General features: G+C 56.5%; 2 protein-coding genes across 10 annotated transcripts; one reads left to right on the top strand and one right to left on the bottom strand.

Annotated features, from left to right (window-relative positions):
• Positions 1-18: 18 nt before the first annotated feature.
• On the bottom strand, positions 19-12,710 carry NCAPH2 (non-SMC condensin II complex subunit H2). 7 transcript variants are annotated; one of them, XM_043563101.1, is made up of 20 exons: positions 12,463-12,710; positions 7,366-7,467; positions 4,732-4,787; positions 4,555-4,639; positions 4,409-4,477; positions 4,205-4,284; positions 3,979-4,112; positions 3,592-3,672; positions 3,009-3,139; positions 2,328-2,390; positions 1,932-1,998; positions 1,640-1,747; positions 1,491-1,544; positions 1,284-1,354; positions 1,108-1,201; positions 949-1,017; positions 782-837; positions 600-701; positions 353-502; positions 19-287 (listed from the first exon to the last, which is right to left on the bottom strand). In XM_043563101.1, exons 1-20 carry the CDS (start codon positions 12,568-12,570, stop codon positions 147-149), a joined length of 1,821 nt encoding a protein of 606 aa, XP_043419036.1. In that variant the 5' UTR covers positions 12,571-12,710; the 3' UTR covers positions 19-146. The 7 variants fall into 7 exon arrangements, with proteins under 7 accessions (XP_043419036.1, XP_043419037.1, XP_043419035.1 ...); XM_043563102.1 differs by having other exon boundaries at positions 782-834; positions 12,463-12,698; XM_043563100.1 differs by having other exon boundaries at positions 782-834; positions 949-1,201; positions 12,463-12,695.
• Positions 12,711-12,816: 106 nt separating this feature from the next.
• LMF2 (lipase maturation factor 2) lies at positions 12,817-17,535 on the top strand. Of its 3 annotated transcripts, none has more exons than XM_043563095.1 (14): positions 12,817-12,992; positions 13,482-13,735; positions 13,907-13,935; positions 14,068-14,285; positions 14,362-14,540; positions 14,991-15,132; positions 15,273-15,407; positions 15,478-15,583; positions 15,657-15,753; positions 15,823-16,005; positions 16,109-16,277; positions 16,403-16,514; positions 16,588-16,684; positions 16,776-17,535. In XM_043563095.1, the coding sequence occupies exons 1-14, from the start codon at positions 12,899-12,901 to the stop codon at positions 17,079-17,081; spliced, it is 2,121 nt and encodes a 706-aa protein (XP_043419030.1). In that variant the 5' UTR covers positions 12,817-12,898; the 3' UTR covers positions 17,082-17,535. The 3 variants fall into 3 exon arrangements, with proteins under 3 accessions (XP_043419030.1, XP_043419032.1, XP_043419031.1); XM_043563097.1 differs by having other exon boundaries at positions 12,841-12,992; positions 16,453-16,514; XM_043563096.1 differs by lacking the exon at positions 15,657-15,753 and having other exon boundaries at positions 12,841-12,992; positions 15,273-15,583.
• The last annotated feature ends 3,481 nt before the right edge of the window (positions 17,536-21,016 follow it).

Here is a 21,016-nt window from a genome sequence, read left to right as displayed (position 1 = left end):
GTGTTTTTTAAGACTAAGTGGGATGGCAACACCATTTTATTGGGCTGGGCCAGCCAGGAAACAAGGGTCGAGTGAGCAGACGCGATGCCCAGCACCCACGGGGGACGGAGCTCCAGAGCCCACCCGTCAGCGTCAAGGCTCCCCACTCAAGGCTGGGCCATGGAGGGGGCAGCGTAAGTCTGGAAGCGCTTGTGGGCCCGCTGGTGGGTGAGTAGTCTCAGGGACATGGTGTCCACAGCTGCCTCCAGCCCCGGCTGCTGAGTGATCTCCACTGTGTGGTCGTTGGCCTACAGGGATAAGGTGTCAGCAGAGTCGGGGACCGCTTCCCTCCCAGGCTCCCCAGGCCACTCACCAGCTGCAGGGAGGCCAACATGGAGCGACACACCTCGAAGGCAGGTTGGCCAGCTACTAGCTCCGCAAAGGGACACCACTGGTTGAGCTGGCTGAACCTTGAGACCACCTGGTCCCCATAGGTGTGGATGTCAAAGGGCACGTGCTGTTCCTGCAAGAAAGAGGGGCAAGATCCCGGGGCAAAACCCAGGCAGGCGGCAGGGGAGTCCCTAGCTGTCAGTCAGGGCTTGGCCCAACCCCTCCCTCACCTGCTCCTGGAGCAGCGGCTGGATGGTGTCCTCCCAGTGCCTGATGCGCTCACTCAGCTCCGTCTCCTGCACGAACTTCTGAGACGTGGCGATGAAGAGCTCCTAGGGCGGGACCAGGAGCTGCCACCTTCTGTGCAGGAGCCCCGCACCCAGCGCCCCCACCTGCTCTGACTGGGACCTACCACATTCCTGCGGACCAGCTCCTCATAGCTCAGGGATGCCGGCACGGCCTCTGCTTCTGGGAAAGGGGCAGCTATGAGCTTCTGTGGCCACAGGCCACACCCCTTCCCCCCTCCACTGTCCTCAGCCCCCCCCCCCCCCAGGGCCAGCAGCTCACTCTCAGACCTACCCAGGTCTGCGGCTTCCCCAGGCTTTGCCTCCTGAGGCTCTGCATACTCCTCAGGCTCTAGAAAGTCATCTGTTGGCAGACAGAGAAGCCCAGGAGGAGGCAGGTTGGCTGGCAGCGGATGCTGAGCCCCCACCCCGGCCCATCCCAGTAGGCTCCCACCTGCCGCCCCCAGATCCTCCAGGGAATCCTCCAGGCGGTCCTCTTCCACAGGCCACAGCCCCTCCTCAGGCCTCGGCAGCCACCGCTCCGCCATCTGTGTGCAGACAGCATCTATGAGGCACACTGCTGTCTCCCACCTGGGACCACGCGGGCTCCAGACAGTGGCCAGTACTTGCCTCCCTCCTCTGCAGCTTCCGGAGGGTCTCCAGCTGCTCCTTCACGTGCTTCCAGTACAGGACTTCCATGTCTACACACAAAGCCCTTGTAAGAGGAGCTCCCACGCCCTGCCCAGCCCCCCTCCCCAGTCCACCTAGAGCCTTGGGTGCCCCCAGGCCGAGGGGAGGCAGGCACTCAGCAGAGTGCGCACATGACCCTGACCTCACCTGCAAAGGACGGGCCCTTTCGCCGGGGCCTCCTGCTGTCAGCGTGCTCGGCATCTTCGAGAGAATTTGGTCAGTAGGAACCGAGCCAAGTCCCCGTGAGCTGCACGCGGACCCTCCTGCCCTGGCCCGGCCCCACCACACCCACTCACAAGCAGCCAGGTACCACTGGTGGAAGTCTTGCAGCTTGGCGACACCCTTCCTCTTGCGCTTCTGTCCTGGAACCTCCTCCACACAGGGGGGCACAGAGTAGGGCCTACCTGGGGGCAAACGGCTACGTCTCAGTGCACAACTAAAGGCCCTGGGGCGGATGATGGCACCCACAAGCCCGAGGAGCAAGTGCAGACCGCACTAGGCAGCACAGCCCCCACCCTCATCTACCACTAGTGCTCCGGAGAACCCAGCCACAGGTGCCCGAGTGAAGGTGTCCCTCCACCCAATTACCTTTCTTGAAGGGCTTGGCGTCCAGGGAGTCAAAGGGGTCCAGGCTCTGCCAGGGGTCTGGGGTCTCCTGAGCAAAGAGTACAAGCAGACCCTGGGGTAGGAGCAGGGGATGTACATCTTCCCCCCAGAAGTCCAGACACAGAGAAGGGCTGGCCACATTCAATCCAGGACCCAAGGGTGACCCACCAGAGAGAGAGGTTCCCCAGAGCAGCAGAAGAGGGGATTCGATTTCTGGGGCAAGGAAGATTCCTTGCAAGAGAGAGCCAGCACAAAGGGCCTCCAGCTAGGAGCCCAGGCATCCGGAGCTCTGAAAGCTAGCAGGAGTGCGGGGCGGGCAGCAGAGCCCCAAAGCACATCCTCCTTGCCGGGGAGGGTCTGAGCCCCACTAACCCTCACCTTCAGCAGGGACATAGGCTCCCGTCGCTCCCGCAGCACACACCTGCTGGGCTGGGCAGCACTCTGCAAAGAAACAGCCCCAGGGATGCCTCTCCCCTCCTCCACCCAAGGCTGGGGCACCCCAGTAGTCTGCTCTAGGGTCGGACACCAAGAACCCTGCAGAAGGACCCTCTTAAGGAAAACAAACACTCTAGAAAAAATTTTAGAACACACAAACTAGTAAACTAGTAAAATGGGGTACTGTTTTTTTCCTTTAAAAGATACCAAAAAAGAAAAAAAAGACTGCAATAAACATCCACGTATGTACCAATCAAAATTAACGAATATTAACGTTTTTCCTATATGTATCAGGATTTTTGTTCTAATAAAAAGATTTTGGAGCTCCAGGCAGGAACACAAAGCCAACCCTCGGGGGTGGAAGGGGCAGCGACAGCCTCCAAAGCCCATCCCCTCCCACCAGCCCGATCTCGGGAGTCAGCCTGGGAGACCAGCTGCCATGCTAGGTGGTAGCATCACCACGGGGCTCAGACCCTTGAACCCTAGGCCACCTCTCTAAGGAGCAGCAGCCATTCTGATCGGAAAGAGGAAAGATGTAGAAGGCACCACCCGAAAGGGCAAAGCCCCCGGGCCCACCTATCCCACCGGAGTGTGGGGCCTTCGCAGGCCTCGCAGGGCCCCCACCTGCTGCGGGCTCCTGGGCTCCTGGGGCTCTGGAGGGACGTCGGGGGCCATGGGCTCAGGGAGCTCCACTGCCCCATCTGCGTCCTCATCCTCCTCACCACCTCCAGGCAGCGGGCCTTCCGGAGAGGTACCTGGGCCGGGGAGCAAGAGACCGGTCAGCCCCGAGAAGCCCAAGGCCAGACAGCAGATGGGAGGCTGGCCTTGGCCAACACCCCGGAGAGCCTGCAAGGCCGAGTCCCTCACTCAGCCCCACCCGTTAGACCCGGAGTGGTATGACCACGCCTCTCGCCAGGCCACGGTTTCATTTGGCTCGTTTTACCAGTTTTCCTCCTGAAAGGCTGCCGTCCATGTGTGCCCAGGGCGAGGTCCAAACCTCACGGGCCCGAGAACGGCCCGAGGACAGTCACGAGACCAAGACGGCGCAGTGAGGCCAAGGTGGGGAGGGAGGCCTAGGTCCAGGGGCAAAGAAGCCAGGCTTCGTTGCTCCCCACACCTCACCCCTGGGGCGGCGGAGCACGGCCCCACGCAGAGCCCCATCTCCCCACCCCAACCCCGCAAGTCCACCGTGGTGCTCTCTTCTCACCTGGCTCCTGGGAGGCGCTGAGCGCGGGGACGGAACTGCACACACAGACTTCCATTGGCTGCTCCTCAGCCCCCTCAGCCTCTGCGAAAGATGGGGGACGGGACAGGGTCAGCCCAGCCCCTTCCTCCAGGAGGCCCCTCCCAGGGGCCCAGCAGAGCCAGGGCAGGGGAAGGAGAGCAGAGACCCGTCACAGGACTCGGGCACCCCGGGGCCGAGCCAGCTATGGGCAAAGAGGGGGCAGAGGGGATGTGGCCTGGCAGACCTATCCTCACAGCAGGTACCCGGGGAGGGAGGCAGGACCAGAGCTGGCAGGCACAGGGGACCCGACAAGGGGTCCAGCCCAGAAGTCCCTTCCTTCCCACCCGGCCCCCACATCCAAGCCCTCACCCTTCTGGTTCCTTGGCAGCAGTGTCTCCGTTGGGGATATGCCCACCGGCTCCAACATGAAGGCTCCTCTGGGGTGGGCGGTGCATGTGTTCATCCTAAAATCCTTCCGGCTGGCCAGGACCTCCCCCTGACAGCTGTGCTGGCAGAAACACAGCCACTGCAGAGACCCTTCCCAAGCAGCCCTCTCCCCTTATCTGATTCCCCTCAGCCAAGCTGAGGCCAGTACCTGTACAGGGGGCTAACATTCTTCTCCATCTCATCAGGGGCCACAAGGGCCATGGGCAGGAGAGGGACGATGAGGATCTCCTGCGTGGAGGCCAAGAGTGGGTGAGCCACAGGCCCCACGGCTCCATGTGGGAAACCGTATGGGAGGACACCTTCCAACACCCCCATCAGCTAAAGGCAGCCCCACAGAGGGAGGGGGACTCACACGGGGAGGCAGGTCGTTCCTCAGATCCACATTAGCACGGGAGTCAGGGAGGTCATCCAGCGACAGGAACTGTGGGGAGACACAGCTCAGGAGCAGCGCCTGGCAAGTGCACAGCAGGCAGTGGCCACGCACCCGATAGATCTCACCTGGTCGTCCGCCTCCTGGGGGGCCTCGGAACTGGCGTCCCCATCCGCCCCCTGTTCCCGCACCGAGGACAGCTGCTTGGCCCGCCTGAGGGAGAATCAGTGCATGGGTGTCTGAGAGGCTGCAGGCAGGGCAGACACTCAGGCCTCCACCTGCTGGCTCAGACCACCAGTACTCACTTCTTGCCAGAGATGAAATCGAGAGCCTGGTAGACCAGCGAGTACAGGTACTCCACCTGGTGACCAGAAGCAGACGGTGAGGACGCGGAAAGGAGCAGCCTACCAGAGACGCAGAGACGAGCGTGTGCACAGAGAAGCCCACCGTCCCCTCGAAACCCTCCGGCACCACAAGTCCCGCCCACGTGGCTGCTAGAGTGGCCTCTCCAATCACACGAGCACGTCTTATCGGTTGTGGTTCTCTCCTCGTCCTCCGTCCCCACGCTGCATGCAGCCACAGGAACGGCCGTCGTCACCCAGCTCTGACCGTCTTCAGTCCCTGCACGCCGGCCTGCGTGCGGCCCCCCGGCCCGTCGCCGTGCTGCTCCTGCCCGACACCCACGGCAGCTCCTTCCCGCCCCGCCCGCAGGCTCGGGCCACCACCGCCCCATCTCCGGAAGCCCGTGAGTCCCTGCCTGCCCCGTCACAGGGTAACAGTCAGGATTTCCGAGGCTGACCAGCAGGGCGTGTGTGTACCACCTCTGGGTCTTTCCCTCTGGGATGACACCACCCCAGAGCACACGCAACCCCTCTTCTTGGCCCTGCCTTTTTTTTTTTTTTTTTTTTAATGCAACAAACGTTCATTGCGCTTCTCTTATGTACGGGGCTCTGCACTAGACACTGGACACAATGGTGAGCGCAAGAGGTGGTGCCCCCTCATCACAGGGGCCCCATTTATTAGGACCAAAAAGCACTACCCGTTTCAAGTGTTTGTTCACATACAGAATTGTGTTCGTGCTTCTTCCCGTCTAGTCTGTCTGAATTAGGTGTCACTGCTGTTCCCGTTTGATAGTAGGATAAACCGAGAGAAAGTCGCCTGGATCAGGGGTAGGTCTGGGATTTGTACCCAGGGATGCATGATTCTCACTGCCACTAGCCACGTGTGAGTCAACCAATTTGAAATTCAAGTTCACTGAAAGTCAGTAAAACTCAGAATTGCTCAGTCACACCGGCCACCTTTCGAGGCCTCCGTCGTCACGTGTGGCAAGTACTTACCGTCTTTGACGGCACAGGTCACAGACCACGTCCATCATTTCAGGAAGTCCTGCTGGGCAGTGCTCGTCTAGAGCTCGCACTCCCCCCCACCTCCCAGACTTCGTCAACGTTTCACTACACTTGCTTCACCACACTTCTCTCCGTCTGTCACCTCACGTTTTGCTTTCAAAGTCACTTGCAGACATTCCTTCTCAGGACAAATACAGGATGTAGGAATCTGACGTAACCAGCGAAATCTTGAACTGTCTTAATAACTTATGGTGCCCAGAGATAAATCCGTGTCCTGTGCATTAGAACTGAATGTAGATGGCTCACTGCCCTTCTCTAGTTTGGACCCCATTATCAAGTTCCTTAACACAGTTCTGAACTCTTACCTTTTGTCTTCCTCCCACCCACTACACCGCCAATGCCGAGTCCGCTCAATTCTGAGCACTTCTCCGTGCTCCCCCCTAGGGGATGGCTACGCACTGCTGGAGGAAAACGTGCCCCTGCAGACAGCAAGATGCGCGGACCGTCTGTGCCTTCTGTCAGTCTTTCGTGTGCATTCCCCTCAGCAAGCATTGTGAACTTTCACCAAATTTCCTACGTAGTAGCTGATTCTTAACAGCTGACTTACATTCTCCACTACGAAAACTGGGGCCCTTGGCAGTAACTCCCCAAATGCCTGTGTCCAACTTCTGCGGATCAATACTGACTTCCTCCTCCAGAATCCTGAGATGAGGTGCCTTTTCTTTTTTTCGAGGCAGGCTTGTCAATCCATGGTCCTGACCCATTCCTCAACTATCTCTTCTGGGATTCTGTTGCAGCCGCCGCCCCACCCCCACCCTTCAGCGCTGGCTGTCACTGATACCTGCCCCCTGCCCAGTTCTGATTTCACCAGTGCAGATGGTGTCCAGGAGCTGGGCATGAGATGGACCACAGCCTGAACGGAGGACTGCTGCTTTCCTCGCTGTCCCCCCTCTTCCAGTGACCTCTCCCCCAAAGGGGTCACGCCATGTCTCCACACCTCTCCCCAGCCCACAGTCTGGTCCTTCTCTCCCTAAAACCCCTGGTGACCTTCCAGGATACCCACTGGACACCTGAAAACCTTTCCGGTGTGGGTCAATTCACTGAACTCAACATTTTGGGTCTTACGGTCTTCTTTCTTCCCCCTTAAAATTCTCTACTGCTCTGTCTTCCAGGACACTGTCTTGGTTTACCTTTCTCTCACTTTTCCTTCTTGTAGGCACTTCCTAAACACTGGTTTTCTCAGGATGCTCGCTTCATCCTGCTTTTCCTCTTATTCTACGTGGGGTTCTGGACGATTGGACTACTGACAGTTTGGACTGGATCATTCTTTGCTGCATGGGGCTCTCCTGTGTACCACTGGATGTTTAGCATTAGCAGCAGGCCCTGCAGTTATAAATCCAAGACTGTTCCCCAGTTATAATTGTTCAATTATAAATCCAAGCTGTATGAAAAGGTGCTGAGGAAGAGGGACACAGGAGGTGCTGGCGAGGAAGGTAAGAGACAGGGGTGAGCCTGCCATCTGCCCCAGCAAGACAGTCAGGCTCAGTCCCACCAGACGCTGCAATGGCAAGAGCAGCAGCCAGATGGGCCCACCTTCTTACTGTAGACACAGGCAGAGCCCTGGATCAGCAGCGCTGCCTCAATGAAGTTCATGGTGGTTTTTCCTTCATCAAAAGAAATGCAGATCTGGTCCAGCTGCAAAACACAACACCAGGGCGTCGGGAAGCCAAAACCTGGGTACGCTTCTCCCCAAGAGCTCACCCAGCGCCCCTGCCTCCTCCCGGCACTCTGGCTCTGCTTGGAGTGAGGAGGCGGGCCTCTGTGATTTCTCCTACCTCCTGTAACCTCTCAGACCTACTAGTTTAGAAAAGGAAGGCCCCTGGAGTGTATCAGCCACAAACGGCCAGAGCTGCACGGGAGTCTCTCCCTGGAGACGCTCCGCACTGAGCCCATCTAAGTCAAGGCACAAGTTGGACAGAATCGGGCGGGAAGATCCCTCACCCTGCGAGAAGGAAAGGGGAACCTCAGGGGTGGGGAAGACAGAGACAGAACTCTGGGCCTCAATCCTTTGAGCAGAAACTAAGGAAACACAAGCGAGTCCCCCTCCTTCCTCTGCAACCCCTAACCTCCCGAGCCCCAGCTCCTACCACCCCTTGAATGTCAGTGTCCACAGACCACATGCCAACAAGTCCCAGACCCATCTGCGGCAACACTCTCCCCTAAGCTGCGGGACTGTGCTTAGAGCAACCCCAACACATCCAAATGTCCCCAAACTTTCTCTCTCCATGCTGAAGCCAGGGCTCCCCAGAACCTGGCCCCTCTCCTGCACGTCTCTCAGCAAACAGCACTTTGAAGCCCAACATGTTTTTTCAAGTTCTGCCTTTGCTTTCCACGTGCCTAGGACACCTGCCCCCAGCTGTGCCCCGTGTGAACCCAGCAGTGTGGCTCGGACGCCTGGCTTGGACGCCAGGGACTTCTCCCTCCCTGTAGGGCAACTGCAGCCTTTACCTCACGGCCTGACGCTGGTGTCCAGTAAATGTCTCATGAACGAACCAAGTGCTGACATCAGAGCTAAGCCTGAAAGACACACTCCCCAGGCAGATGAAAGGAGAGGCCTTTTAGGAAGAGCAACCACTCCCACAAAGGCACTTAGCTGACCCGGGAGTCCGCTATTTAGGAAAATGAGTATCACGCAAACATGGCCAAAGCACAGGGCGTGTTGGGGAGCAAGGTCAGACGTAAGACACTATGGAGAGGGAGTCTAGGAGGACACCACCCAGGGACCACCTCTACCAGTTCCTGAAGGATAGAGGGAGTTTTTCAGGTCAGTGAAACATGAGAGTCTGACAGAGTGCAAACATTCTGGAAATAAGTGAAGGGCTTTCCCTGAAAGGAGGGACTATGAAGCAGAGGGTAGCCGGGCCACCCAGGCCCTCTTCTTCTCAGCCTAGGCTGGCTCACCCACTCCCAGGACCTCACACTCCATCCACTTTCTAACAACTCCCAAATGCATGCTCCAGATTGAACCTCCCATCTAAGCCTAAATCCGTATGTCCAGCTGCCTTCTTCAAACACCATTTGGATGTCTTAACCAAAATTTGTATCGGACGGGCCCACACTGAACTCTCGATATCCGCCCCCCCCACCACCCGTCCAAAAACCCGCAAGTCTCAGCTCCTTCCTGTCTTCTCTCATTTTCCCCATCCAACCTATGCCAAGTTCCCTGCCAATTCCATGCTCCACTTCGACTAAACTGTCTGCTCCTCTCCACAGTGGCTGTGGCTCTTGCTCAGCCGGCCCCACCTCTCGCCCGGCCCTCGGCACTAACTGGGCTCTCCCCCCGCCTTCACTCCCTTCCAGCCTACTCTCGACAAGCCAGCGCTTGTCTGCAGACACAAGGCAGAATTACCTCACTCCACTCAGAACCCTAATGGCTTTCTGTCACTCTCAGGGAAAAAACCCAAATCGCAAACAGAGCCTCGCAGGCTGACCAGCTTCCCTCTGCAGCTACCCACCCTCCCCTGCTCGCTGCACGGCAGTCACACAGGGCTACCTTTCCAGGTCCCCCATGGAGCCAAGCACTTTCCCACCTCACAACCTCGGAACCTATCTTCTCTCCACGTGGAACATTCTTCAGCTCATTTGACTAGGCAACTCCTTTCATCGCAAACAAAGTTCAGTCCCCCACATAAACTCTTCGTGGAGCCCTCAACTTTTCTTTTGAACCTCTCATGTTTGTGATTGCACAAAGACACAGTGACGAGGACAGTGGCCTCTGCTCTGCCACCTATTAGGACTGTGAGCCTATCTCTTAACCTCCCTGTAGAACTAATGCCTGTTCCAACGACCCTGTGTCGTTACTTCCTCAGGATCCATTCTCCTACAAGGGTGAAGCAGGGACTACTGTTTGCTTGCCACTGTTTTCTTAGGATTTCACATGATTCTTGGCATACAGCAGACACTCAACAACAACAAACAAAAAAATAAACGGATGAAAGAGCCTGGGTGGCTCAGTCAGTTAAGTGTCCGACTCTCAGTTTCAGTTCAGGTCATGATCTCCCAGTTCCTGAGTTCGAGCCCCAAATGGTGCTCTGCGAGAGTAGCAACGTGATAAGATGTGTTTTAAAAAAGAACTTTCTGGTAGCTGCATGGAAAAGGAAAGGAGGAAAAAGACAAAACAAGAAGCAGGGAATCAGGACTTTAAAGGGCAGAGAAGGTCTGGAACAGCAAACAAAAGCAGGAAGGGAGCTGACCAAGCCAGGAAGTAGATCTACCAAGCATCCCCAGGCACCCTGACCAATGTGGAAACCTGAATTCACAGTAGCCCCACCCAGCACAACTCTGCATTTTCTCAGCAGTCCAGGTGTCCAAGCAGAGAAGGTAGATCAGTAGATCAAGCATTCATCCAACAAACACTTATTCTATGCCCCCTACTATATGCAATGCCCCCTACTATATGCCAGGCATTCTATTATTATTATGCAAAGGGAACAGAGTATACACATGGTTCCTGCCCTAGCAGAGTTAAACAAGTGAACAAGTTAAAGAAGAGCTTGTGATAAACATCCTAAAGAACATAAGGTACTGTGACAACTATCTTAAACAGGCTGCTCACCTGACGTTTAACCTGAGACATAGAGGATAAGAGGTGGTTAATCATAAAAATAAATGGGTGAAGAATATTCCCCAGTGGGAACAGAAAATACCAAGACCCTCAGTCAGGAACGAGCTCCAGGGGCACCCGGCTGGCTCAGTCGGTAGAGCATGCAACTCCTGATCTCAGGGTCCTGAGATTGAGCCCAGGTTTGGTGTAGAGATAACTAAAAAATAATAACAAAATAAATAAAGTTCCTTATTAAAAAAAAAGGAGGGGAGGGCACCTGGCTGGCTCAGTCGGTGAGTGTCTGCTGTTAGCACAGAGCCTGCTTCGGATCCTCAGTGGCCCTCTCTCTCTGCCCCTTCCCTGCTGGTTCTCTATCTCAAATTAAATAAATAAACTTAAAAATAAATAAATAAGCCCCAGTGTTGTAGGTTGATTGGCTCTAAAGAACAGGTGGAGAGGAGCTCAAGACGAGGCTACAACGGTCAGCAAGGCCAGATTCGGAAAAGGAGGCTTGCGCTTCAGTCTTAGCACAGAAGCCTCTGAGGCGCCACTGCAGTCACACTTGCTACTGGATGGAGGGTGAATCGGATGGGGCCAAAAAAAGCTGTTACAGAGCCTAGGAAGGAAGGTTTTACATGAATCTGAGCCAGGTAGAAAACAGATGAATTCAAGGGAAATTCTGGTGGTGCCACTGACAGAATTCACCGAGTTTCACTAAAACAGCTTTTAGTTCTCACCTTTTGTTGAACAGGAGTGCTATTTAGCAAGATCAGGAAGACCGAGATTAGGGCAAAAAAATCTAAAGCTCCACTTTAATGTATTAAATCTGAGATGCTTGGGGCACCTGGGTGGCTCAGTTAAGTGTCTGACTCTCAGTTTCAGTTCAGGTCATGACCTCCCAGTTCCCGAGTTTGAGCCCCAAATGGTGCTCTGCACCGACAGCACAGAGCCTGCTTGGGTTCTCTCTCCCTCTCTCTCTGCCCCTACCCTGCTCTCAAAATAAGTAAACATTAAAAAAAAAAAAAAAAAAACTGAGATGCTTCTGTGGAATGTCTAAGAGGAATGTCAAAGGTAAGCAGCTGGATATACAAAATAAATTCAGAAAAAAAGATCTGCTGGGGGGCCAGGGGGGGCTCAGTTGGTTGAGCATCTCATGGCATAATCCCAGGATCGTGTGACTGAGCAAAAAGTTAGGCTCCATGCTGAGTGTGGAGCCTGCCTAACATTCTTTCTCTTTCTCTTCTCTTTCTCTCTCCCCCTCTGCTTTTCCCCCCACCTCGTGCTGTCTAAAAAGAAAAAAAAAAGAAAAAGAAAAAAGATCTGGGATGAAGACATAAATCTGAGAGTTGTCCTCATACAGATGATATTTAAAATCAGGGAAACAAGTGAGATTATTTAAGGGAGATACAGAAGATGGCCCAGGCCCTGCCCAGAGAAGCTAAACACTTAAATAGCAAAGAAATAGTAAGCAAATAACATGGGGAGAAAAAATCAGAGCACATAAATCTGTATCCAAAAAGGAGTGGTCAGCCCAACAAATGCTACTGAACTGAATAAGGTGACACTTCTAGCGTCCCTTGAATTTGCCAGGATAGACGTCACTGTTGATCGCAGTCCAAGTGAGCTGCAATGTGAAAGCGAAGTACAGAAATGGAGCAGACAGCACATTAACAAGGACTAGACTCGTATGTCAAGTAAATAAAGACCAAATGCTGACGAGTAGAACATGACAGTAGCTTGAAACTGGTTTCAGAACCCAAGATAAGAAACTCTCTTTCACCGTGATCCAGCTGTCTCAAATACCCAAACACGCACATAAATTCTAGTCTATTCTGTTACATTACAGAAAAATGCTTGTCACCACCCATGAAATCCATTTCACGGCTCTGGAACAGGTAGCGACCTGTGATGACAACTCCAGGCTAATTTAATAAGGGATGACTTCCAGAGGCAGAGATGGATTTGGAAAAAAAGAAACGAGCCTGAGGACAGCGCCAGACGGACACAGACGAGGAGGCGGGGCGGGGCCGCCCAGCAGCCCCCCGCCCGCCGCCCCGCCCCGCGCCACTCCCCGGGACGGCACTCACCTCCTCTAGATATTCTCCCAGCTGGGCCGCCACGTCCACCTCCCAGTTCTTAGTGAGGTCGCGGATGGGCTGCAGTAGATGGGCGAAGCGCGCCTCCACGTCCTCCATGTCCGGAAGGGGCCGGGGCGGCCCGGGGACCGCAGGGCCGTCTTCGAGGGGAGCCAGCGTCCTCAGCCCGCCACTAGTTCTGGCGCCATTTTGCTGTTCCCGCCCAGGGTAAGGACGTAGCGCGTGACGCCGCGCGCACATCTATGACGCACGCGGCCGCAGCGGGCGAGAGCGAACCCCGACGCCGCGCTGCAGGAGCGCGCCGGAAGGGCCGCAGTTGGTGCTGGAGGCGGGGTCGGCGGGGCGGGGCCGGCGGGGCGGGGCGGGGCGGGGCGGGGCGGGGCCGGGCGTGCCCGAGGGCTGTTCTCCGGCCGGCCGCGTAGCGGACATGGCGGGCTCCCGGCTCCCGCGACAGCTCTTCCTTCAGGGCGTGGCCGCCGTCTTCATGTTCGCGTTCGCGTCCCTCTACACGCAGATCCCGGGTGAGGGCGCCGAGGGTGGGACACCTCCCGGCCCGCGCCCTGCGTCCCCTCCTCTCTCCGCCCGACACTCCGCTGACTGGGGGAGGGAGTAACGTCCAGGCCTCGGTGCCTGGGGTAGGGGCTTCGGTTCATGTCCTGCGGGCCGCGGGGGGGCTTGGGGAGGTTTGAGGGTGTGCAGGTTCTGACTTGGCGCCGGGGCAGAATTCTGAGGGGGGTGGGCGCAGACCTGGTGGGGCAGTTAGGAGATATGACCTGGAAGAGAGGAGAACTCTCTCCGTTGGGCGGGAGGTCCTGACTTGGGAATTCCGGTAGACCTTCTGGGGCCTGATCTGGGAGGGGTTGGAGATCAGGTTCTCACCCGGTTGCAAGAGTCTCCAGGTCCTGACCTAGGTTGGGGGAAGGGGTGGGTCCTGTGGGCCCAGACTGGTGGGGGGTGTCTAGCCTTGGGGGACAGTGTCCGGGCCCTGGCCTTGATGTGCACTCCCACAGGCCTGTATGGTGCCGAGGGCATCCTACCTGCGCGGAAGACGCTGAGGCCACAGGGCAAGGGGCGCTGGCAGCAGCTGTGGGAGACCCCGACCCTGCTGTGGGAGGCTCCGCAGCTCGGGCTAGACACCACGCAGGGCCTGGAGCTGCTGAGCCTGCTGGGCACCCTGCTGGCCCTGGGTGCGCTGCTGCTGCGCCAGCTGCGCACCCTCCTCGTCTACCTGCTGCTCTGGGCTGCCTACCTGTCGGCCTACCAGGCAAGTGGGGGCTGCCTGCTGCCCGCTCCCCCCCCCCCCCGCACCACTGGGACCCATGTCACCAACTCTCTCCAGCCCTGTCCACCCTCCCGCTCACCCCTGTCTCTGCCTTGTCTGCCTCTGCAGACACCCCCCCCCACCCCGCCTCCCTGACAACCCTTCTCCCTGCAGGTGGGCCAGGTGTTTCTTTATTTCCAGTGGTGAGTGACTCCTGGGTGTGGGGCTGCAGGGGATGGGGTGGAGCAGGATATGTTTGCCTCTCCAGGGAGGACCCTCTGAGGGGAACAGCCTTGATGGGGAGGGGCCCTTTGTGCTGTTCCTTCTTCCCATAGGGATTCCCTGCTGCTGGAGACTGGCTTCCTGGCCGTGCTGGTGGCCCCCCTGAGACCGCGCCACCGCCATAAGCAGGCCCCCCAGGGCGGGCTGGCAGGGGCCTTGCCCCACGAAGACCTCCCCTTCTGGCTGGTCCGCTGGCTGCTGTTTCGCCTCATGTTTGCCTCGGGTGTGGTCAAGCTCACCAGCCGTTGCCCCGCTTGGTGGGGGCTTACTGGTAAGCGTCCCATCCTGGACTTTGGGGCAGTCTTGGGGGTTCTGCCCAGCCCCGACCACCCATTTATCACCTGCAGCACTCACCTACCACTACGAGACACAGTGCCTGCCCACACCTGCTTCCTGGTTCACCCACCACCTGCCCGTCTGGCTGCACAAACTATGTGTGGTGGCCACCTTCCTCATTGAGATCGCAGTGCCCCCCCTGTTCTTCGCCCCTGTTCGCCGCCTGCGTTTGGCAGCTTTCTACTCTCAGGTGGGTGGGGACCTCAGCCGTCAGGAAAGTAGGAGGTGGCCTTCCTCAGCACTGCCCAGCGGGTCCCATTGGGATCGGGTGGCTGTTGCAAGCAGTCCGGAAGGCCCGGTGGGTGGAGGGACAGGCTGATCCAGGATGAAAAGGCATTGCCTGTGGGGCAAGGCTGTGGCGACCCTAGAAGACGCCAGTGAGGTCAGCAGAGGCAGGTGCAGAAGGGCTGCACGAGGCATGCTGAGCTTGGGTTTCTTCCAGGTGGTGGGAGCCATGGAAGGTATGAGCAGGGGGTAGAGGACAGTGGAGTGAGACCATAACACAGGCCCGGGGATGATGAGGGGGGTGGGATGCCTGCAGGAGAGACCTAGGCACAGGGTGCCGCGGGGCTTGAAGCAGGCTCTGAAGGGCCAGGAAGGGGGTGGGCCTCAGGAACTCTCAGTGCAGACCCTCCCCCAGGTTTTGCTGCAAGTCCTCATTATCATCACTGGCAACTATAACTTCTTCAACCTGCTCACGCTGGTGCTCACCACCGCTCTTCTGGATGATGGGCACCTGACTGCTACACCTGGCAACAGCCACTGCAAAAAGACAGCCAGTTGTGAGTGTCAGCTTGTCCCAGACGGCCAGACGCTCTCAGCCCAACCGCCCACCAGCAAGTCTCTTTCCCTCCACCACCCCCCAAGTGACCCCTGCTCTAGTTCCGCCCCAGCCCAAGACTATGACTGTCTTGCTCAACAGCCTGGCCCAGGACGCTGCTGGCTGTGCTGTCTCTGCTCTTGGAATTCACCATCTACGGGCTGCTAGCCTATGGTACCGTGCACTACTTCGGCCTGGAAGTCGACTGGGAGCAGCATGCTGTCCACTCCAGAACCAGTGAGTGCCAGCTGGGGGGACCAGAGGGCAGAGCTGGACCGTCCCTCCTCACACCCCTTTCCCTCTGCAGCTTTTACCTTCCACCAGTTTTCCCAGTGGCTGAAAACGGTGACCCTGCCCACCATGTGGCTGGGGGTGGCCTCCCTCACCTGGGAACTGCTGACTGCCCTCTGGAGGTACGTGGCCCGAGGGGGTGGGGCAGAGCTGCGCAGGGCAGGCCTGACAGCACTCGGGTCCCCCGCCCCCCAGGTGGACCCAGGTGCGAGGGTGGCCGAGGAGGCTCTGCACTGCAGTCCAGCTGCTCATCTTCGGCACTGCCACGGTGGCCTTGTTTGTGATCAGCCTGGTGGGTAGCACTCGGGGAGGAGGGTGGGGTCCGGAGGGGCAGCACTGAGCCTCGCCCACCTGCCTCTAGGTGCCATACTCCTACATGGAACCCTCAACCCACGGGCGACTCTGGACTGGGGCCCACCGCCTGTTCGGCACCGTAGAGCACCTACAGCTGGCTAACTCCTACGGCCTCTTCCGCCGGATGACCGGTCTGGGTGGGCGGCCCGAAGTGGTGCTGGAGGGCAGCTATGACGGGCACCGCTGGGTGGTAAATGCTCCCTCGGGCCCCACGAGGCAGGGAGGGACCTGCAGAGGGCAGGGGGAGGGTCCATCCAGTCCAGCGAGTTGTGTTAACCTGCTCTGCCGGGCAGGAGATCGAGTTCATGTACAAGCCCGGGAACGTGAGCCGGCCACCCCCCATCGTGGCGCCCCACCAGCCCCGCCTCGACTGGCAGATGTGGTTCGCAGCCTTGGGCCCACACTCTCACAGCCCCTGGTTCACGGGCCTGGTCCTGCGCCTGCTGCAGGGCAAGGAGCCTGGTGAGACCCCGTGGGGGGTTGGGGGTGGCTCATGGGAAGGGTAGGGTCTGGTGGGGGCAGGGTGTGTGTGAAGGGGAGGGTGGGGCCGAGAGAACATTGGCTGTGCTGAGCCCACTCCCTGGCAGTGATCCGCCTCGTCCAGAACGACGTGACTAAGTACCCCTTCCACAAGCAGCCACCCACCTACTTGCGGGCCCAGCGCTACAAGTACTGGTTCTCACATCCTGGGGAGCAGAGGTAAGGCCAGGGTGCCCAGTGGGAAGCTGGGGCCTGAGCTCAGGCAGCCCCTGAACGTCCCGCCCTGTTGCAGCCAGTGGTGGCGACGCCAGTGGGTAGAGGAATTCTTCCCACCAGTGTCCTTGGGGGACCCAACGCTGGACATGCTGCTCAGACAGTTTGGCCTTCAGGTGGGAAGGCGTTAGGGAGGGGGAAGTGGCAGGGGTGACCCTCCCCCACAGGAGTGGTCCCCACGGACCTTCCTCAATCCTACACCCACAGGACAAGAGCCCACCCCGAGCCCGCAGCTCCAGCAACACCCTGGCCCGGGCCCTCCACTGGGTCCGGAGACAGCTGTCTCCCCTGGAGCCTTCCACCCTGCTCTGGGGGCTCCTCGCCGCAGTGGGGGCCATCAGGGTCGTGCAGGCCCTGCACTCAAGGCCTCCTTCCCCCCGGTCTTCCCCTCCGGGGAAGGAGGAGAAGCACAGGCCAGCCCCGAAGAAGGACTCTGGAGCTGCCACCAAACGAGCTGCCCCAGCCCCTGACAACTGTACGGGCAGTTCCCAGTCTCCAGGGAGGAAAAAATAGCTGCATCTGTCAGCCACACGTCCGGAGAGGGTCAGGGTCCCCAGCACGTCTCTGGCCTTGTGCCGCAGGACGTGATCCAGCCAGCGTGCCTTAGCCAACTGCCGTGACAGATGCAGGATGGGGTGCCATCCTCCGGGGGGGGAGGGGGTCTGGCTTCCCTGCTGCGTGGAGGGCCCACTCCCCAGACACACACCAACCGTGCCCTCCCCACGCCATCTCCTGGCCTTGACCCACGAGGCAGGCATGTGACCCAGCTCAAGGTCTTTGCCGGAACATTGTACCAGGGCTGGGGAAGCCCTTTCCCTCTGTAGGGATCCAAGCCTGATGCCCCAGCCACAGCTCCTGCACCAGAGGGTCTGAGGCTGACTTGCTGGGGCACCGAGGGAGAGGGAAGACAGTCCTGAGACTCCTGCCATTTGGGTCCAGGAACCAATAAAGGTGTCTCTGTGCTTGACCACGCGTCGGATGTTTTCTTCCCACTTTGGAGTCCTGAGGACAGCGGGCCTTCCCCTACCTCTGGTAGTGGACACAGCTCGCGCTGTCCAGCTGATAGCTGGCCTGGCTTTGTGGATGCCTTCATTCTCCCGCCCTCAACGTTCCCCTCCGTGAAACAGACATAAGCACACGCTCGGGCACGGCCTGGCCGACCTATCCGCTCCACGCATCAAGTCTGCGAGGCCAGTGGCACAATGTAGGGCCTGGAGGCATCCAAGGGCCCGAGAACTCACCGGAACCTGGGCCCTGCTTTCTTCGCTTGTCCTGCTTCCTCATCTCAGGGAACGGCTGAAGGGTCAGAGCCCTGGACCTCCCTTGGGCAGGGGTGAAGGAAGGAGGGGCAGGGCGGGCACCACAGGCACCAGGTCAGGGAGGTGTTGAGTAGCATTCAGCAGAACGAAAACCCATCACGCCTCGGGCAGAGTGGCACAGGGTGTGAGTGGGGAGAGGAAGGAGGAGGCCCTGGGTCAAGGGCAGAGGAAGGAGAATGCATCTGACCACCCAGGAAGACAAATGTGGAAGCAGGTATTGAGGACGACACTCAGGTTTCTGTTTGGGGTTCTGTGGTCAGGAGGTCCCCGCCCTCCATGAGAACTTGTAGCCCAGCCGGCCCGGACTCTGTCCTCAGCCCCCACCTCTCATGCTCTGGTCCCATGGATACCTAGCCCCCAGTGTGCTCAGCTCCCTCCCCCATGTCACTGAGCCCCCTCTTTGATTTGAACACAACCCATGCTCAGCCTGTGCCCACAGCCACGCATGGTTTACATGGACCTGTGACCTGTGTTTTCAGGTGCCTTCAAAGGTGCTCTTACACACAGATTAAATGATCTATAAATTGACTTTTGCCTGAAGACAGTAAAGTATTTAAAATTTTTAAACCTGGGGGCACCTGGGTGGCTCAATCTGTTAAGCATCTGACTTCGGCTCATGGTTCATGAGTTCAAGCCCCACGTCAGGCTCTGTGCCAACAGCTCAGAGCACGGAGGCTGCTTCAGATTCTGTCTCCCTATCTCTGCCTCTCCCCTGCTCACACTCTGTCTCTCCAAAGATAAATGTTAAAAAAAATAATAAATTTTAAAAATCTGTTGCTTTTTTTGAGAGAGAGAGAGAGAGCGCGCCTGCACACACACATGAGAGGGAGTGGGGGGTCGGGGAGGCAGACGGAGAGAGAGAATCCCTAGCAGGTTCCGCACTCAGCGCATAGCCCCATGCAGGGCTCTATCTCACAACCCTGTGATCCTGGGAACATGACCTGAACCAAAATCAAGAGTCAGATGTTTAGGGGCGCCTGGGTGGCGCAGTCGGTTAAGCGTCCGACTTCAGCCAGGTCACGATCTCGCGGTCCGGGAGTTCGAGCCCCGCGTCAGGCTCTGGGCTGACGGCTCAGAGCCTGGAGCCTGTTTCCGATTCTGTGTCTCCCCCTCTCTCTGCCCCTCCCCCGTTCATGCTCTGTCTCTCTCTGTCCCAAAAATAAATAAACGTTGAAAAAAAAAAAAAAGAGTCAGACGTTTAACCGACTGAGCCATCCAGGTTCCCCTTCCTTCAGGCTTTTAAACTCAGTTTGCGAATCTCTTTTCAGTTTTTGTTTTGTTTCCTGTAAAAATTTCCTTAAGATATAGTTCACGTGCCATACAATTCACACCCTTAAAATGCGGTGGGCCCACAGGGTGGTGCATCCATCACTTTAGTCAATGTTAAAACTTCATCCTCTCAGGAACCCCCGTTCCCCTTACCTGGCATCTTGCAACCCCTCCTTACCATGCCCTCTGCAACCACACATCTGCTGTCTCTATGGTGTTACCTGGTCTGGACATTCCGTGTGAGTAGAATCACACAGTCTATTCTGGCTTCTTTCACTCAGCATGTTTCCAAGATTCATCCACGTAGTAGCGTGTGTGAAAGCTTCACTCTTTTTTTGTGGCTGGATACCATTCTGTTGTGTTTTTACACCACGTTTTGATTATTTATTTACCCATCGATGCCTATTTGGGTTGTTCCCACCTTTTGGCTATTGTGTATGATATAAATGAACATTGACAGGCAAGTATACGTGTGAGTCCCTGCTTTCCATTATTTGGGGCACACACCTAGGAGAATTGCAGGACCTGGCAATTCTATGGCTAAATTTTCAGGAAACACCAAACTGTTTGTTACAGCAGGTGCCCCATGTTACATTCCCTCCAGGAACATACCGCAGTTCAAATTTCAAATTTATCCATATACTCACTAACATTTGTTATTTCCCCTTTTTTTTTTATGGTGATACTCATTCTATTGGGTCTGAAATGGTATTGCGTGCAGTTTGGGTTTTGCATTTGCCTAACGACTAACGATGTCGAGCAACTTCATGTGCTCACTGACTATGTGCATATCTTTGAAGAAATGTCTATGCAGGTCCTTGGCCTGTTTTGTTTTGTTGAGAGAGAGAGAGAGTACGCTCACACGAGCAGGGGAGAGGGGCAGAGGGAGAGGGAGAGAATCTCAAGCAGGCTCTGCGCTGTCAGCACAGAGCCTGACACAGGGCTCGATCCCACAGTCCTGGGATCCTGACTTGAGCTGAAACCAAGAGTCTGATCCTCAACCGACTGAGGCATCCAGGCCCCCCTATTTTTGTATCTTTATTTTTTATTTATTCTTTGCCTGTTTTTCATCAGTTATTTGCTTTTTGTTATTGAGTTGTAGGTTTTTGTATATTCTGCATATTAACCTTTCATCAGATATGTGATTTGCAAATATTTTCCCATTCTGCAGATTAACTGTTCACTCTATAGTGTTCTTCAATGCACAAAAGTTTTTCATTTTTATGAAGTCAAATTTATCTGTTTTTTCTTCTTTCCTTGTACTTTGGCGTCACATCCCAGAAATCATTGTCAGATTCAAGGAAGATTTCCCCCTATGTTTCTTCTAAGAGTTTTATAATCTTAGCTCTTACATTTAGGTCTTTGATCCGTGTTGAGTTAATTTTGCATATAGTGTGAGGTAGGGGTCTAATTTCATCTTCTGCATGTGGATATCCAGTTTTCTCAACACCATTTTTGAAAAAACTGCTTCCCTTCCCCCCATTGAATGGTCTCAGCACTCTTGTCAAAAACCAACTGACCATATATGCAAGGACTTTATTTCTGGGATCTCTGATCTATTGCTTTGGTCTGTATATCTGTCTTTATGATGGTTCTACCGTGTTTTGTCTACTGTAGCTTTGTAGTAACTTTTGAAATTGGGAAATGCAAGTCCTCCAGCATGCTTCTCTCTCAAACTCTTTTGACTATTTGGGATCCCTTGAGACTCCATGTTAACTTTAGGATGGGAGCACCTGGGTGGCTTAGCTGGTTGAGCATCAGACTTCAGCTCTGATCATGATCTCACCATTCATGAGTTCGAGCCCTGCATTGGGCACGTTGCTATCAGCACTGAGTCCACTTGGGATGCTCCATCTCCCT

Source organism: Prionailurus bengalensis, chromosome B4, assembly GCF_016509475.1.
Source record: "Prionailurus bengalensis isolate Pbe53 chromosome B4, Fcat_Pben_1.1_paternal_pri, whole genome shotgun sequence".
In the NCBI taxonomy this organism is placed as follows: Eukaryota; Metazoa; Chordata; class Mammalia; order Carnivora; family Felidae; genus Prionailurus; species Prionailurus bengalensis.
This window is presented reverse-complemented; position numbering and strand designations above follow the sequence as displayed.

What these genes read in the sequence shown, in the direction of transcription:
- NCAPH2 (XM_043563099.1), bottom strand. Translation starts at nt 12,570, where the DNA reads ATGGAGGACGTGGAGGCGCGCTTCGCCCATCTACTGCAGCCCATCCGC. An exon ending in CAGCGCCTCCCAGGAGCCAG is followed by an intron (nt 3,140 to 3,591) that starts GTGAGAAGAGAG and finishes TCCCCGGCCCAG; the next exon opens with GTACCTCTCCGGAAGGCCCG. An exon ending in AAAGGGCCCGTCCTTTGCAG is followed by an intron (nt 1,355 to 1,490) that starts GTGAGGTCAGGG and finishes CTTTGTGTGTAG; the next exon opens with ACATGGAAGTCCTGTACTGG.
- LMF2 (XM_043563095.1), top strand. Translation starts at nt 12,899, where the DNA reads ATGGCGGGCTCCCGGCTCCCGCGACAGCTCTTCCTTCAGGGCGTGGCC. An exon ending in GTGTTTCTTTATTTCCAGTG is followed by an intron (nt 13,936 to 14,067) that starts GTGAGTGACTCC and finishes TTCTTCCCATAG; the next exon opens with GGATTCCCTGCTGCTGGAGA. An exon ending in CCTTGTTTGTGATCAGCCTG is followed by an intron (nt 15,754 to 15,822) that starts GTGGGTAGCACT and finishes ACCTGCCTCTAG; the next exon opens with GTGCCATACTCCTACATGGA.